Consider the following 17,723-nt stretch of genomic DNA (forward strand, 5'->3'; position numbering starts at 1 on the left):
AAAAGGAAAAGTAGAGCAGGGCGAGAGAGATAGAGAGTGCCGAAGATGAGGGGAAAGGCATTTCCAAATTTATATGTGATTCAGAGTTGGTCTTATGGGGAGGCAGGTATTTGAGGAAAGCCTTGGTGGACATCTGGGGGGAAGCACATCCTAAGCAAAGGGAGCATTAGTGCAAGGCCCTAAGTGATACAGATGTGGTGCGTGGTAGAAGCAGCAGTGAGGACAGAGTGACTGCCATGGCGAGGCCAGCAGGGAGTAGGAGATGAAGTCAAAGAGACGATGGTGGGGGCAGATCAGGTAGAGCCTTGTGGGCACTTAAGGACCCTGGCTTTTTCTGTAAGTAAACAAAGAGATATGGAGAGATTTTGAGCAGAAAAGTGCTGTGAGATGATTACAGTGCTAAGACTAGGCAGGAAGAAGTAAAGGGGCAAAGAAAGGAGACCTGTTAGGAAGCCGCTGTTGCAATAGAAGTGAGAGGTGATGGTGCCTCAGACAAGAGTGGAAACACAGAGGTGATGAATTGAAGTGATATTCTGGATAAAGAATTTTTTATTATGGAAAATTAAAAACATTTAGAAGAGAGTAGTATAAGCTCTCTTTTCTCCCACAATGTACCCATCACTCAGCTTCAGAAATGAACAGTTGCTCAGTCCTGTCTCATCTATACCCCAACCACTGCCTACCCACCTTCCCCTCATGGGATAACTTCAAACCAAATCATATCATTTAATCTACAAATACTTCAGTCTGAGCACTAAAAAAAAGAGTATTATTTACCAAATAAAAGCATATTATTGTAATGCTATCATTTATACCCCAAATCCTCAATGAGTTTATAATAGTAGGTACCAAGTGATCTCTTTTTCTTAACTTGATTTATTTGAGCCAAGATCCTTACAAGACCTGTCCATTCCTTTCAGTTGTTATATCTCTTGAGTTTTTTAAAATTTATAGGCCTTACCTCATTCTTTCTTTCTTCCTTCCTTTTTTTTTTTTTTTTTGCCATTTAGTTTTTGAAGAAACCAGGTTGTATGTCCTGTAAAATTTTTCCACAGTTTGGATTTGCTGATTGAATCCCCATGGTGTTCCTAGGTCCCATGTATTTCCTGTAAACTGGTAGGAAGATCTGAAGATTGATTGGATTGAGGTTTAAAATTCTGGACACACATACTTTGTGGCTAGTATTGGGTGCTTCCATAGGAGCCACATGATATTTGGCAGCCTGTTTTGTCATGCTAACTTTGATCAGTAGGTTCAGTGTGAACCATCCAGACAAAATGGTAGTTTTAAGATTCTATAATTTCCTCCTCATTTATTAGCTGGAATTCTACAAAGAAGAATTTTTCTTACATCAACTATTTGGTAACTCAATACTACAGTTCAGAAAGGCAGCCCCATTTCCTTTGAATAAGAAATGGTAGCTGGGGTCTATAATCCGTGGAAGGATGCTGACTGGTCATTGTTTCTTGGCCTTTTCAATAGACAGGGCTATGAACAACATATTTTTTTTTAAAGGAAGATTTTATCTTATTGTATCCAGATAGGTCCAATTCAAGTTTAAGTCTTCAGGGTTGTTACTTAACGTTTTAATTTTAAACAACTAAAAATTTTAATTTGTATTTCTTTCCTCTAATACTAAAAATCTTTGTCCCTAGTGACAATAACATAATTACTTTTTGCTTCTGGAAACTCAGCCTACAGCTGAATTCTTTTGTCTGCAACTGATTCCTGACAGTGTAGGCAGTATTAACAGGGGGTAAGAACTATGAATTGTCTTTATTTGGTATAGTTTATTAGTAGTAGTTATTATTAGTTTATTATGGGATGCCACTCACAGTTAAACCAATTGATGCAGATCATTCTCCAGGGATGGAATTGTTATGGATTTATTAAACTGAGACTTGGCTTACTCAGTCTCTTCTATCTCTGTCTAAAGTTCAATTCCCCAAGATTTGTGCTTCTGCCTCTTTAATAACAGGCTTTCTCCTTCTTCATTCCCCCTCCCTAAACCGGACTCCAGGGGACATATTAGATCAGGCAGGTACCTAAGGTGTTTTCTTAACTGTGAATCGTGGTCATTCTAGTGAAGTCTTCCAGGGGCCATCATATCACACTTGAAAATAGATGAATCAGGACTCCCGGGAGTGAATGCACATGGGTGAGAAGAACTGGAAAGTTGCAACTAGTGAGTTTCTACAGGGATCCTGGAGGCTCGACTGAGCCAAAGCCTCTAGATCGAGAACAAGTCACATGAGTAGGACATTTTCATAACCTTCTGTGGCATCTTCATCCTTAGAGCTGACATTTCCAGCTGAGTCGCCTGGGAGCTGTGTCTTCAACTCAGAGTAGACAACTGGAACATACTGGTATAGAAAGAGTATAGAAGAAGTACTGGAAAAGAGAGGGGGAGTATGGAACTGCAAGTAGTAATGGGAGAAAGAATAAGAAATAAAGCTTACCTGGTCTTCTGGAGGAGTCCCGGAGAGACTGGCTGTGGAGGGAAAGGAAACTGCTGAGCTATGGAAATAAGGACACACTTAGAACCTAGTCTGATAGTTTATTCCCGGGAGCCTGAGAGTCATTGGGCCTTTTCCATTGATTGTCATGTTTCCCCACCCTTAACCCTGACATGCCCTGCAACATACCTGATTTTCTATTTTACCATTTATCGGTCCAGTCCTCTAGAGATTACTTTTCTCTAAGTTTTAATTCTTTTTTTTCTCTAAATTCACAGCATTTCTATCCCACCCCAACCCAAAAGTCCCATCCCTGACTTATCCATAAATACTTGTTATAATTCTCAATACACAAACACTGTGATAAAAACTCTCTATTACATTATCATGTTCCATTTCTTGATTTGTTCATTGCCATGGTTTCTTGGAGAGAGTCATAGTGAGAGGAGAGCTTAGCAGTTCTCATCAAACACATTAGAAACCAAGAGTCCCAGAGAAGGAGTTAGACTCAGCATAGCCACATAGTAATTTCATGGAGAAATGGAGCCTGAAGAAGGATACATCCTGGAGCACTTGAGATTTCTCTCTTTTTCACCATATTCATCCCAGAGAACTTTTGGGTTACAAATCTTTTAAATGATATGATGAAAGCTATGTACTTTACCCCCAGATCAATGTTCATATGCATAGAACATTGCATACAATTTCAGGGACTTCATGAAAACCTTGAGGAATAGGTGAATAAATCTTGCTACAGGTCATTAACATATTGAATGCCTGAAATATAACTAGTGTATCAACAGAGAGCTCAGCTGAAATGTGTTCTGACAATACGTCCAGGAGAGAGTGTAAAGAACAGCAAAATGATCAAGTTAGCTCTGTAAAATAAGATGCACTCAGTTAACCCAAACAAGTTGGTGGCACTTTTAAATCTACCATTCGAAGAGTCCTGAATTAACAGGGATGGCTAAGAAAGCAAAATGATAGAGAAAGCAGTGATCAGGTGATACATGTTGGGCAAATATAGTAACAAGCACGTCAAGCAGCAAATATTATAGTCAACAAATGACTTGACTTGGCCTTATTTTTGTCTTTTACTGGCTTTTCGATCTTGGGAAATTCCTTAACCTCTGTAAGTCTTATTCACTTCATTTGTAAAACAGATTTAGTATCTGATTAAACTTAAAATTCTTATAAGGCACAAAGACACTGAGGATTTTAAGCGAGGAAACTAAATTAAAAGCAAGTAGAAAGAAGGAAATAACAAAGATTAGAGAAGAGACAAATGAAATGGAGAACAGTAATAAAATAGAGTCAACAAAATTAAAAGTTGGTACTTTGAAAAGATCAACAAAATTGATGAATCTTTAGCTAGACTGATGAAGGAAAGAAAGAGGACAAAATAACTAAAATCAGAGGTAAAAGAGGATCATTATTACTGACCCCACTGAAACAAAAAAGGAGCATAAGAGGATGCTATGAACAATTGTATGCCAATAAATTAGATACCCTAGATGAAATGCAAAAATTCTTAGAAACACCCAAACCACTTACACTAACTGAAGAAGAAATAGAAGCTCTCAACTAACCAATCACTAGTAAAGAGATTGAATCAATAACAAAAAATCTCCCAAAAAAGGAAAAGCCCAGGACCAGAATGCTTCACAGGAAGATTTTACCAAAAATTCCAAGAAGAATGAACACCAATCCTGCTCAAACTCTTCCAAAAATTTGGAGAAGAGGGAACACTCCCTAATCCATTCCTTGCAGCCAACATCACCCTCATAACAAGCCAGATAAAGATACCACAAGAAAACAAAATTACAGACCAATATCTTTTATGAAGAATCCTCAACGAAATATGAGCAAACAGAATCTAATAGCACATTAGAAGAATTATGCACCATGATCAAGTGAGATTTTCCTTGGTATGCAAGGCTGGTTCAACATAAGAAAATTAATTAGGGAAATACACCACATTTAAGCACAATGAAGGATAAAGAGAACATGATCATCTCCATTGATTCAGAAAACATTTGACAAAATCAAGCACTCCTTCTTGACAAAAATACTTAGAAAACTAAGAACATAAGGAAACTTCCTCAAAATGATAAAGGGTGTATATGAAAAACCCACAACTAACATCCTACTTAGTAATGAAAGACTGAAAGTTTTCCCTTTACAATCAGGAACAAGACAAGCATGCCCACTGTTATACAACACTGTACTAGGAATTCTTGCCAGAGGAACGAAGCAATGAAAAGAAATAAGAGTCATCCAAATTGGAAAGCAAGGAATAAAACTTTTGCTATTTGAAGATTATATGATCCTATATGCAGAAAATCCTGGAAAAGTCCAGAACAAAGCTCCTAGAGCTAGTAAATGAATTCAGCAAAGTGGCAGGGTACAACAGCAACACCCCCAAATCAGCAGTGTGACTATAAAGAAGCAATGAATAATTGGAAGAAGAAATCTGAAAAAAATCCCATTTAAAACAGCAACTAAACCAATCAAATATCCAAGAAATGAATCTAACCAATGATGTAAAGTGCTTGTACACAGGAAACTACAAAATATTACTAAAAGAAATCAAATAAGTCCTAGATAAATGGAAAAACATTCCTTGTCCACAGGTGGGAAGATTAAATATTGTTATAATGCCATTCTAATCAAAGTGATTTACAGATTCAACGCAATCCCAATCAAAAACTCAATAACCTTCTTTGCAGAAATGGAAAAGCTAATCATCAAATTTATTTGGAAGGATAAAGGACCATAAAATCCAGAGCTATTTTGAAGAGGAAGAATGAAGTGAGAGGACTCATACTTCCCAGTCTTAAAACTGATTACAAAACAACAGTAATTGAAACAGCATTGTACTGGCACAAGGACAGACATACAGACCAATGGAATTGAATTGAGAGCTCAGAAATCAAGCCTCATATTTATTGCCAAATGATTTTCTCAAGGGGGCAAAGACCATTCAACTGGGAAAGAACAGAAGTCTCTTCCACAAATGGTGCTGGGGAAACTGGATTTCCATTTGTAGGAATAACCTCATACCTTATACAGAAGTCAACTACCTCACACCTTATATGAAAGTCAACCCAAAATGGATCAAAGACATAAATATCAGAGCCAGAACTTTCAAATTCCTAAAAGAAAATATAGGGAAGCATCTTCAGGACCTGCAATGGTTTCTTAGACTGCACACCTAAAAGACAAGCAACAAAAGAAAACACAGATAAATAGGACTGTCAAGATTAAAAACTTTTGTGCCTCAAAGAAAGCAAAATGATAACTTACTCAATGGGAGAAAATATTTGGAAATCACATATTGATAAATGTTTACTATACAAAATATACAAAGAAATCCTTCAATGTGACAAAAAATATAAAGAATCCAATTTAAAATTAGACAAAAGAAAAAATAGGCAAAAGGCTTGAATTGACACCTCTCCAAAGAAAATATACAAATGGCTAAAAAGCACGTGAAACATGCTCAACATCATTAGCTATTAGGGAAATGCAAATCAAAACCACAATGAAATACCATTTACGAACCATTTAAATTTCACACCCATTAAAATGGTTACTATTTTAAAAAACAGAAAATTTTAAGTGTTGGAGAGGACGTGGAGAAGTAGAAACATTCATTCATTGCTGGAGGGAATGTAAAATGGTGCAGTTTCTATTGAAGACAGTTGGTGGTTCCTCAGGAAGCTAGGTATAGAATTACCATATGACCCAACAATTTCACTTCTAATTATAAACTCAAAAGAATTGCAAGCAGGCACTTGAACAGATATTTGCACACCAATGTTCATAGTGGCACTATTCACAGTAGCCAAAAGATGAAAATAACCCAAGTGTTTGTAAACTGATGAAAGATAAATAAAATGAGATATATACATATGATGGAATATTACTCTGCAGGAATGAAGTTCTGATGCATGTAACTACCTAGATGAACTTTGAAGACATCATATTGAATGAAATGAGTCAGACACAAAAGGAAAAATATTGTTTGATCTTTCTGAAAGTAAATAATTTGAATAAGTAAACTAGCAGATGGGGTTGTGATAGGGAATGGTGAGTTAAGGGTTAAAATGTACAGATTTCCTATTTGGAACAATGGAAATGTTTTGGTAATGGATTGTATTGATGGTAGCACAATATTGTGAACATAATTAACAGCATTGCTGTTCATAATGAATGAAAAGGGAAATGTTAGGCTATATATACATATGGAAATAGAATAAAAATAAAAAAAAAAATACACGAACTGCACTACACTATGATCCCTAAGTTAAACCTTGGACTGTAGTTAATAGGACAGTTATAAAACCATGCTTTCATCAATTGTAACAAATATACCACACCAATGCAAGATGTTAGTGATAAGGGAGTATATGGGAGTTGTGTATTTGATATATGATTGTTCTGTAAACCCACAGTATAACTAATAAAAAAAAATCGCAAGTGAGATACCATATACAGATTTACAAAGGAACTGGAGAAAACCATTTTTGTCTCCAAGAGCCTACATTGATCAACCAGATTACAGAACTGTGGGAAGGAAACAAAAGATTTGTTGAAGATATTTCTCTAGAGAGATTTCATAGTACATGTGTGATGGTTTGAAACTGTTGTACCCCAGAAAAGCTATGTTCTTTAATCCTGATTCAATATTGTTGAGTGAGATCTTTTTCATTCAATTGTTTCCATGGAGATGTGACTCACCCAATTGTGGGTGGGACCTTTTGATTAGATGGTTTCCATGGAGATGTGTCTCCACCCATTCAAGGTGGGTAACTTACTGGTGTCTTTTAAGAGGGAACCATTTTGGAAAAAGCTTCAGAGCTGACAGAGCCAACAGAGCCAACATGAAACCCAAATATTTGGAGAAGCAGAAAAGAAAATGCCTCTGGGGAAGCTGTTTGAAATGAGAAGCCAAAGAACCAGTAGATGCCAGCCACGTGCCTTCCCAGCTGAGAGAGGCTTTCGGGACCCATCAGCCTTTCTTGAGTCAAGGTATCTTTCATTGGATGCCTTAGTTTGTGCCATTTTTATGGTCTTAGAACTGTAAACTTGCAACTTAATAAATTCCCTTTATAAAAGCTGTTCCATTTCTGGAACATTGCATTCTGGCAGTGTTTAGCAAATTAATACCTATGGGAAATCAAGTAGAATTCTCAGAAAGGAACTGCCTTAGAACGTGCGCTAAATGATCCCTACTCTAAAGGCTGCTCTGGACATTAACAGTGCTTAAAAGTCAGCTTTGAAAGGGATCCGACCGATACTAAGTAATTTAATTTGCTCCAGGAAATATTCAACATAAATTAAAGGAATACAGCAATCTAAAATTCACATTTCCCAGCTTCCAGCATCTAATAAAAAATTTTCAGACATGCAAGGAAGAAGAAAGTATGACATACTACCAGGAGCAAAATCAAGCAGAAATGACAGGGACACTTAAGAAAGAAATTATGCCATGTCTATGCAAACTTCTCCAGAGTGTAAGAAAGAATAAACACCTCCCAACATTTTTATGGGGCCAGAATTACTCTGATATTAAAACCAGCAGACACAGTATAAGGAAAAAAAGAAAAGTTCTCAATAAATTATGTTAAATCATCTGACAAAATTCAACCTCTATTCATGATAAAAACTCTCAACAACCTAGGAATAGAAAATAATGTCCTCAAACTGATGAAGGGCATCCATGAAATACCTACAGAAAACAACACACTTAATGGTTAGACTGAACCTTTTGCTATTAAGATTAAAAACAAGGCAAGAATGTCACTCTCAGCACGTCTTGTCAGTATTATACTGGAGGCTCTAGCTAGTACAATAGGAAACAAAAAGAAATAAAAGGAAAATAATTGGAAAAGGAAGAATTAAAACTGCCTTTATTGTCAATGTGATCATCCAGGTAGAAACCCCATGGGATCTACAAAAAAGCCACAAGCTGGGTAAAAACTTGGCAGTACATGTATATGAGAAAGACTTGTATTCAGGATATATAAAGAATGCTTACAGCTCAGTGATAAAAAGTAATAAAAAAACACTTAGATTTAAAAATGGGCAGAAGTACTAAACAGTTCACCAAAGAGGATATACAGACAAAAGACAAGCACATAAAAAGATGTTCGACATCATTAGTCATTAGGGAAATGTAAATTAAAATAGCAATTAAATATCACGCCACTCCATTAATAGAAGTTTAAATTAAAAAGATTGACTATATCCAAGGCTGGCAGGAATGTGGGGCAACTAGACATCTTATACATGGCTGGCAGGGATTCAAAATCGTACAGCCACTTTAGAAAATAATTGGGCATTTGCTATAAAATTAAACATATACTTACATTTGATCCAGCAATCTAATGCATGTTTACTTACCAACTGGAAATGAAAACATATGTTCACACAGAGACTTGTATCAAGTATTTATAATGTATAGTGGCTCTCTTCACAATCACCAAAACTGGAAATAAATCTAGTCTATTAACTAGGGAATGGAATTCTAAGCAATAAAAAATGCTGAGCTCATGATACACTAGAACATGGATCAACAGCAAAAATATTATGCCAAGTGAAAGAAGCCAGACACAAAAGACTGCATCATCTATGATTCCACTTCTATGAAATTATAGAAAAGCAAAACTCCAGGGACAGAAAGCAGATCTGTGCTTTCTTCAGTGATTGCCAAAAGTCAGGATGGGAGCAGAGAGAGTAACTTCAAAGGGGCATGGAGGAACTTTCTGGGATGCTGGAAATATCCTGCATCATGATTATGGTGGTGGGTATGTGACTGTACACATTTGTTAAAATTAATTGAGTTGTACATTAAAAATTGGTGACAACTATTATGTGCAGATTAAATTTCAGTAAAGCTGATTAAAACAATAAATTTGAGTAAAATATAAAATGGAGTGTACCGCAGTAAGTCATGTCTCATAAAACTTTTGTTTCAGTTATGTGTTGGTATTTGTGTGTGTGGGTGTTGGTATTTATTTGTGTGTATGTCCACACTGGGTAGTAATACAATTTGCATTTCTTATTGTGGATTACAATAAAAATTACTTGAAAGCCACCAAGCTAGAGGGTTGAGAGAAGTTCTGACTCTCTGCCGGTGGTGGAATCAGAAGAACGCTTCTGGGTTGCGACAGGCCTGAAGGGTTTTGCCAGAGCTCTGGAATGTATCGCATGGACAGATATTGTTCATGAGGGCAAAAGAACAAGCAGGGTCCTTGAGCATCTTGGGTCGTGCCCAATAGGGCCTACAGGTACCAGGGGACCCGCAGTAGGAAGAAGCTGCACGTGGTTGCTGGCAATGAGCCCCGTGGAATTAGAAATGCATCTGCTCGTGTCAAAGGAATTTCATGGGTGAGGCCCCAACAGGGAACCGCAGATGAAGTTGCATATGCACTTCACAGGGGAAACTGCAACTTACATATCCATCAGTTCAGAGGGGCTTCCAGTTACCAGTTGGAGCAAGTCTTTTCCTGCTTCTTTCCCCAGCATCTCCTCCCCATGTGCCAACCAGGCTAGTAAGAGGAAGCAGAACAGAGGAAGCGAGAAGAAGCCAACTCTGCCCTATCTTCCCCTTCCCTGCTGCCCCTCTCTGCTCCCATCCTGAAGTTTGCCCGAATTAGAGGATGGGAAAGTTTTGATAAACACCTCGAACCAGATAGTCCAGCATTACTGAATTGACCCTGGGACTGAAAATGTCTATCTACTGTCTATTACCTAACAGAATGCCTTGTAAAGTCTTAGGATGCCAGCATTTTCATCCTGAGTGCCAGGGAAGATGTCTCACAGAATAAAGTTTAAAGGGACTGTGGGAGACAAGGTTTTGTAATTAAGTCAAGTCTTGTTTGTTCAGCATAACGGTTACACAAGATTGTAACATGGATTAACTAAACATATGTATGTGAATGCTCAGCACAATGCCTATCACACAGTAGATGCCTTATGAACATTCACTCATTCAGACTTAAGGTCATCCTTTGTACATATACCTTCTGTGCTGGTTTGAAAGGATTATGTGCCCTAGAAAAGCCACGTTTTAATCTTGATCCATCTTGTGGAGGTAGCCATGTCTTTTAATTCCTATTAAGCACTGCAAGTTGGTGATTTGATTAGATTATCTCCAAGAGATGTGACTCACCCAGTTGTGGGAATTAACTTTGATTAGAAGGAGACGTGACTCCATCCATTCTAGGTTGGTCTAGATTAGTTTACAGGAATCCTTTAAAAGAGGAAGCGTTTTGGAGAAAGCTTCAGAACGATGAGAAAACCATGAGAACTACGTGGGCCCACGCAACCAGAGACTTTGGAGAAGGAGAAGGAAAATGCCCCTGGGGGAGCTTCATAAAACAGGATGCCTGGAGAGAAAGCTAGCAGACTAGATTAGAAAGCTGGTCGCCATGTTTGCCTTGTGCCTTTCCAGTTGAGAGAGAGACCCTGAACTTCATTGGCCTTTCTTGAGTGAAGGTAACCTCTTGCTGGTACCTTAATTTGGACATTTTTATAAAAACTTGCTTTAACTGGGACATTTTCATGGCCTTAACTTTAAACCAGCAACTTATTAAATTCCCCTTTTTAAAAGCCATTCCATTTCTGGTATGTTGCATTCCGCCAGCTAGCAAACTAAAACAGCTTCATTGTTAGTTTCTATCTGAAAGATGTTTAATTTTTGTTCTGATCATTAGCAAGGGTATATTATGTACTTGTTAAGTATCTCTCTTCCCTCTTTACAATGTAAACTCCAGACATGTAGAGACTTTTTTTCTGCCTTGTTCACTGATTGACTCCACATACTTACGTAGCACGTCGCTTATAGGGGGTGCTTGACCAATATTTGTTGAATGAATGAATATAGTTTGCATTCAGAATCTCTTCCAAGTGACTTACCTTTCTCTTGTCCTAGTTGAGTAATCTGGATCTCAGAATATACCAAGTCCCCCTCTCTGAGGTTCCCTGGGAAAAAAAAAAAGATAACTCTTTCTAGGATTTCTAGTCATTAGTATATGCTGTAGATGCTTCCTCCTGAGTATCCCCTCCACTCTTCTTGGACACATGAGAAAGCAATTATTTATTGGGAATGTTTGTATTTAGGACACGTTGGGAAGATCAGGAATGTTTGTGAGATTTCAGAGCACCTTATCTTTCCCTGGCTTAGGCTGGGGGCAGCTTCCTACCAAGGAATCCTCACCAGTTCTGTACAACACCTGCCGTTCCACTGGGTGAGGGCTGGCAGGACCGGGGGACTCTCCTGAGCCTGCTCTGGGGATGAAAGGGGATGGTAGAATTTAGTAGACAATAGGAAACTGAGAACTCTGAATAGTTTAGCTGGTGCTTCAACAGGTTTATAGAGTCAGATTGTTCTTTTGAAAGAAACCCTGGGGCTATGATATGGGCAGACTGCCTGGGAACACTAAAGCAGAATCTTTGACATCTAGTAAAAACATAGTCATCTCCTAGATAGGATAACCACTCTTGGTTGGTTAAAAAAAACTTAGCCTCATTATCAGACAATGGTGATTTAAGTGTCAGCGCACTGTCCTCTCTGGACAATTAAAAGAGTTAGACATAATCCGTGTTTCCAATCCCTGTCTATGACGTAAGACAGAGACACTGACATCAATAGAACAGGAGAACCATATTTCCACATCAAAGTTAAGGACACAGTCTGATGAGTATATGTGCACTTCTGGAGCAAAAGAAAAAAAAAGAAAGGTTATTAATATTTAGCCTTCCCTGAAAAGTCTAGAATACATATACGGTCAAGGTACATCTAATTATGGTAACCTATTGGCTAATGTTACCATATTAGTACCAGGAATATTCTGTGCAATCCAGAAAATCTATGACCATTGGTACCATTCATTCAGACAAATTCATAAATCAAATAAGAAACTGAGCTAAATATGTAGAAGATGGATTACATTAAGCTAATAGCTGGCAGGAAGAGTACTTGGCCATTTTTGGCCATTTCGAGGACTGTGAAAAAAGGGAGCATCTAGCCACAGGGACACGGAGAGATGAACTGACCTAATTTTGCAACCCATGGTTGTACATTGTGTTCTTGGCAAATAAGAAGGGCAGTTGCAGAAACAGAAATCTTACCTTAACACAGAGAGCTTACCTTGTCACATCTCCCAGAGAACCATTTCCTACAAAATAAAGCAAAGGGGCATTTGTGTCAGCAGGGGGCGCTCTTTCTCAAAGATTTCACACAGGCGCTTCCTAAGGAAGGTCCTCAAACGAGGCAGTTTAAACATAGATCAGGTCCTGGATTCTCACGAAAAGGATGTGGAAAAGAATTAAGCAAAGTGAATAACTTGCTGGGAGCAGGGCTAGGCATGCCTGGGTTAAAAATGTAATTATTTGAGACTTGATTGAGGCTCAAGGCTGTGGTTGCTGGGTGCAGGAAATATTAAATAGGACCAAATTGTCTTCCTCGCAGAGTAGGGAAGAATCGCTCCTCTGAGCTGAGGATGGACATCGAGGAGCAGCTGGAACCATGCCCAGAGGAACCTCGGGCTCCAAAGTCAGAGGTCCCCTTCACTGGAGCCCACAGAAGGTGTGCTGTGAGGGACCGGTAAGTTAAAACGGATTGAATTAAATCCGGTGAGACAGAGTCGGAGGATATGGGCATTTGTTCTAGAGTTGAAAAATGTCCTGTGTCATCTTCTGTGCAGGATTTTCTGGCATTTGTAGCCAGCATGACCTGGGCAGAGGCAAGAAGCCTTTGGAAGCCAGTGACAGATGGTGCCTGTGAGAGACCCTCTCCCCAGGTAGGGAAGGAGCCGGCAGGGCAGGTTTCCACTCGTGGGAGTCTTTGAGGAGGTGAAAGGAGAGAGCGTAACCGGCTCCTGTTCTCAGTTATTTCTTCACAAAGTTCTTCAGTTGTGATTATTGTTTTGATTCATCATTTATGGTCCCTTGAAGACAGGATGAAGTATCTAGCTTACCAGTCAGTGTGGACTGAAAAAACTACTATACTTCAGCTAAAGTTTTCAAAAACTTTACTTTAAAAATGTCCCTTCTTCCCTGCCTGTCACCTGAGGCTTACTAACCAGGCTAGAAAGCAGTAACTCTTCCACCCTGTGTCTGTTTGGGAAACCACTCTTAAAGGCACAGGCGGGGTGTGTGTGAGTTGGGGTGGGAGGTGCGGACTGCTGGCCTGGTGGGAACTGAGGCTGCACGAGGCTTGGTGTCTGAGACAGGGCAGAGCAGGGATTCAAGCAAAGGGTAAGAGAAGAGCACAAACCTGATTTCCTCTGGTGCCAGCAGTAAAACAGCAGAGCCGTAGTCAGAAGTATGCTGAGTGATCCTCCAGCCACTCCTGCAGCAATAAGTCCGCTTCTATTTCCTGGAGTCCCTGAGGGGAAAGAGCCGGTGTGAGCCTCAGAGGGAGAGGCGTATGGCCTGGGATTGCCATGCTGCCCTGGAAATTTTCCTTAGCTTGGCTGGCCTTCTGAGCCCCAAGAGAGATGAATCTGAGAAACTAGGACTCACGGAGGCTCCTTGAGCCAGGTCATTGCCGGGAAGCCTTACCCAGGGAGGGGCCAGTGTGGTCCAAGAAATACCTGGTACTTGTGGGCAGCTCCAGCTCTGAGCTAAGGAAGTGAACCACTTTGAGGTGGTAGGAGGCAGGAGCTAAGGGTCAGGGTAGAGTGGGACTAAGTGAGGAAAAACAGCCAGCTCCCTCCACCTGCAGTGACGCCATTGTAGAAGTAGCAATTTTGAGGAAATAAATAAATATATATATTTATCTGTCTGTATCTATCTATATATATGTATGTATGTATATGCATGTGTGTATATGTATATGTGTCTCTGTGTACGTATGCATGTACATTCCATGCTCTTATAATCTGGAATCCTGGGAATTTCCCCCAGATGCCTGGAGAGGGATTATTTGACAGTAGTTTGGCAGCATCCAACTTTGGAACAGCAACCCGTTTGGAAGGCAAAGCAAATATCACCTCTGGCACCCATGGAGCCAGGAGAAGCTCTGAGACTGTTTCTGCCATTAAAAAAAAAATGAGTTGGGGGCTCCACGTGAAACGGCATCATCCCTTCCCTCATAGAAGCCTGAGCCTCATGTGCTGACAGGGTTGGGGAGAGATAGAAACAACAAAGTAAATTGTTGAGGATTTCTGATTTTTCCATCGGATCCATTCTCCTACTTTTTAATCCAGGAGATTTCACTCATTCATTCATTCGACAAGCATTACTGAGCTATCACGTACCAGGCACTCATCTAGACCTTGTAGTGACATCGTGAACAACCCAGGAAAGTCCCTGTCCTGATGGAGCTTACATTTAGGAAAGGAAGAAGGTCTGTAAACCAATAAATTCATAACATGTCCAGGGATGATGAAAGCTAAAAAGCAAAAGCAGGATAAGGGGACAAACTGAGGTGACAATATGATGCTCTTTGTACAGGTTCTGGGTCCCCAGCTGAACCAAATTCAGACTTCAGACGCAAGTGTCACAGAATGAGAGAATATAAAGATATTAGGACAATAGCAACACTAATGATAATTTCCACATATTTGTATTGTGTTTCATATCTACAATTCCTGATCCAAAGTGGCCATTGGCCCAGAGCTGTGGCTGGTGACAAAACCTATAACTCAGCCTTCCGACCTATGAGTGTTCAGAGGGCAGCCAGTCCAGCCTCCCCACAACAGCTGATGGGACACAGGTTCAGAGCCTGAACCAGAGGGGTGGGCAGCAGGGGAGAAGTCCAGGGGGCAGAGCAGCTTGAATCTCTCTACTGAATCTGTCTCCATGGCCTGCCTGGGCATCCACCTGGCAAAATCATAATCAGTCACCCCTAGGCTGGTCCTGGGGATCCAGATTCAGTTGGTAGACAGCAAATTATAGCCCGTTCCTGGTAGCCCCGATCCTACAGGAAACGGCTGCTTGCTTCTCACCTGAAGTCTGGGAAGAGAGGCTGACTAGTTGGTCCCCTCTGGGGAAGTCAAGGAAATTTGTCTGAGAGAAGCACTGACTCTAAAGTTAGATTACTGGGTTAGGATCCCAGTTCCTCCACTTACTAGCTGTGTAATCCAGGGAAAATGACTAATCTCCCTGTCCCTTAGTTTTTTATCTGTAAAAATGAGGAGAATGAGTTAATATGTATATAAAGTGCTTTCAACAGTGCCTGCCCCATGACAAGTCAGCTATGCCTATGTAATATTAGCTACTACTTGTTGCCCTCACACCCTGTCCTATGTGCTCTGGGACTTCATGCTGCTGAGAAAGAGCCAGAGTGCAAGTACGGGTGAAAGATTGAAGCAGGAGTAAATGGGACAACTTGAAGTTTCCTGGCTCCCTATTCAGCTCCAAAAGAGTTAACAGACAACAAGTCCCTAGTTTCTCGTCTAGTTCTGAAGAAACTAATGCAAACTGCAAACCTCAGCTGCAAACTTCCTGGGACAAAAATTTCCCTAAAGTCTGGAAACCTCCAAAAACCACTGAAAACTTCCCAATCCATAAAAACTTGAAAATTCTGGGCCCAAAGCAAATGCTTAGTTGATGATTAGTAAATGCATAGGGTCATAAAGATTGCTAACCATTTGCCCAAAGACAGATTTTAGGTAGGTGACCACAAGCCAGGAATTCTGCTAGCTATCTCCTCCTAGAACAAAGAAGACACCCAGTATTCATAGGTTATTATGGAAACCTGCCACCAACAAAACTTTCCTATAAAACAAGCTGACCCACTCCACTCAGGAGCGTCTGTCCCTTGGGCACATCTGCATTAACCTCTCTAACATATACTCTCTCTCCTTCTCTTTAATAAACTTTACTACTTATTCCTACTGGCCCTGTCTTCTTTAAATGCTTTTAGTTTCAAGACTAGGAAACCTGGATTGGGGCACAGCTGGCACCCTTGCCAGCCAGGCACTGGTCACATGATGAGTGGTGGGAGATGAGGTCAGAGCTGTGGGAGGACCAGATCATGCAGAGTCTCGTGGGTCATGGGAATGATGTTGGCTTTCATTCTGAAGGGACAGGGAAGCCATGGGAGGGTTTTGAGCAGAAGAGTAACGTGCACTGTCTTGCATACTGCTGTACTGAGAATAGATTGTGTGGAGTAAAGGGTAAAGCAGAAGATCGGTAGGGTATTGGTGCAATAATCCAGACAAGGAATGGCTGGTGGCTTGGAACAGGTGGTAGTAGTGAAGGTGATAGAAAGTAGTCAGATTTTGACCAAGTATTGAAGGCAGAGTCATCTGGGTTTGCAGGTGAATTGGAGCATTAAATAAAAAGAAGTCAAGGGCAACACACAGATTTTTGGCCTGAGCAACTAGAAGAATGGAATTTTACATTTATCAAGGGGGGAGGGGAATGGGGGAACTGCAAGCAGAAACACATTTGGAGCAAAAAATTAAGAGTTTGGTTTTAGTTGAGTTAATTAGCCATTTCTTGGAGAGGTTGATTAAGTAGTTGAATACATGGGTCTTGAATGCAGACTAGAGGTCTAGGCTGCGGGCTAAATTTGGATGTCATACATATATAAAAGCCATAAATGTATGTGTTTTAATTCATGGCACTGGATAAGAAGTTAGAGAGAGTGGGCATGGACAGAGAAGAATCTGAGGACAGAGCCCTGGAACTCCCTAAAATATAAAGGTTGAAACATGATGAAAAGCCAGTAAAAGAAAACTAAAAGGAGCAATGAACAGGTGGAGAATCAGAGAGAATGATATCCCAGTAGTCAAATGAAGAAAGTGTCTCAAGAAGGCAGGAGGGATCAGTTGGGTAGAAAAGTACTGATTAAGTGAAAATTGAAAGTTGTCCATTGGACTTAGGAACACGGAGGTCATGAATGATCTCGACAACGGTAATTTTGGTGGAGTGATGTAAGCCTGGCTGCAGAGGATTTGAAAGAAGGTAGGAGAAGTGAGGAGTGCAAGTAGAGATAATTCTCCTTAGAAGTTTTTCTGTAAAGGAAAGCAGGGAAATCTAGCTTTCCAGGGGCTCCTCAATAAAATTTAGCTTTATGGAATAGCCAAGGGTACAACTGAATAGAAGAGGAATTAGAGCCCAGTAGAAACCACGTCATTCCCGGGGAACAGAGGAAGGGAAGAATCTGAGGTGAAACCAGGGGCTCCTGCAGGAAGCTCATCTTCTCAACGGACAAAACTGAGCTCCAAATCTGTTCTCTGAACTTGTAAACTTCTTGACGTGCCTACCATTTGTATACTGTGACTCCTTTATGCCTATAGTAAA

General features: G+C 40.0%; 1 protein-coding gene across 1 annotated transcript in view; it reads right to left on the bottom strand.

Annotated features, from left to right (window-relative positions):
• Window positions 1-1,402: 1,402 nt before the first annotated feature.
• The window catches only part of FCRL4 (Fc receptor like 4), a 39,536-nt gene continuing 23,215 nt past the window's right edge, over window positions 1,403-17,723 (bottom strand). The window contains exons 7-12 of the mRNA XM_077156563.1: window positions 13,744-13,854; window positions 12,616-12,643; window positions 11,683-11,753; window positions 11,382-11,447; window positions 2,460-2,491; window positions 1,403-2,363 (exon numbers count right to left, since the gene is read on the bottom strand). Coding sequence (XP_077012678.1) covers window positions 2,247-2,363; window positions 2,460-2,491; window positions 11,382-11,447; window positions 11,683-11,753; window positions 12,616-12,643; window positions 13,744-13,854 — 425 coding nt within the window. The 3' untranslated portion in view covers window positions 1,403-2,246. The remainder of the gene's footprint in view (window positions 2,364-2,459; window positions 2,492-11,381; window positions 11,448-11,682; window positions 11,754-12,615; window positions 12,644-13,743; window positions 13,855-17,723) is intronic.

This window comes from Tamandua tetradactyla, chromosome 4 (assembly GCF_023851605.1).
Source record: "Tamandua tetradactyla isolate mTamTet1 chromosome 4, mTamTet1.pri, whole genome shotgun sequence".
Classification (NCBI taxonomy): Eukaryota; Metazoa; Chordata; class Mammalia; order Pilosa; family Myrmecophagidae; genus Tamandua; species Tamandua tetradactyla.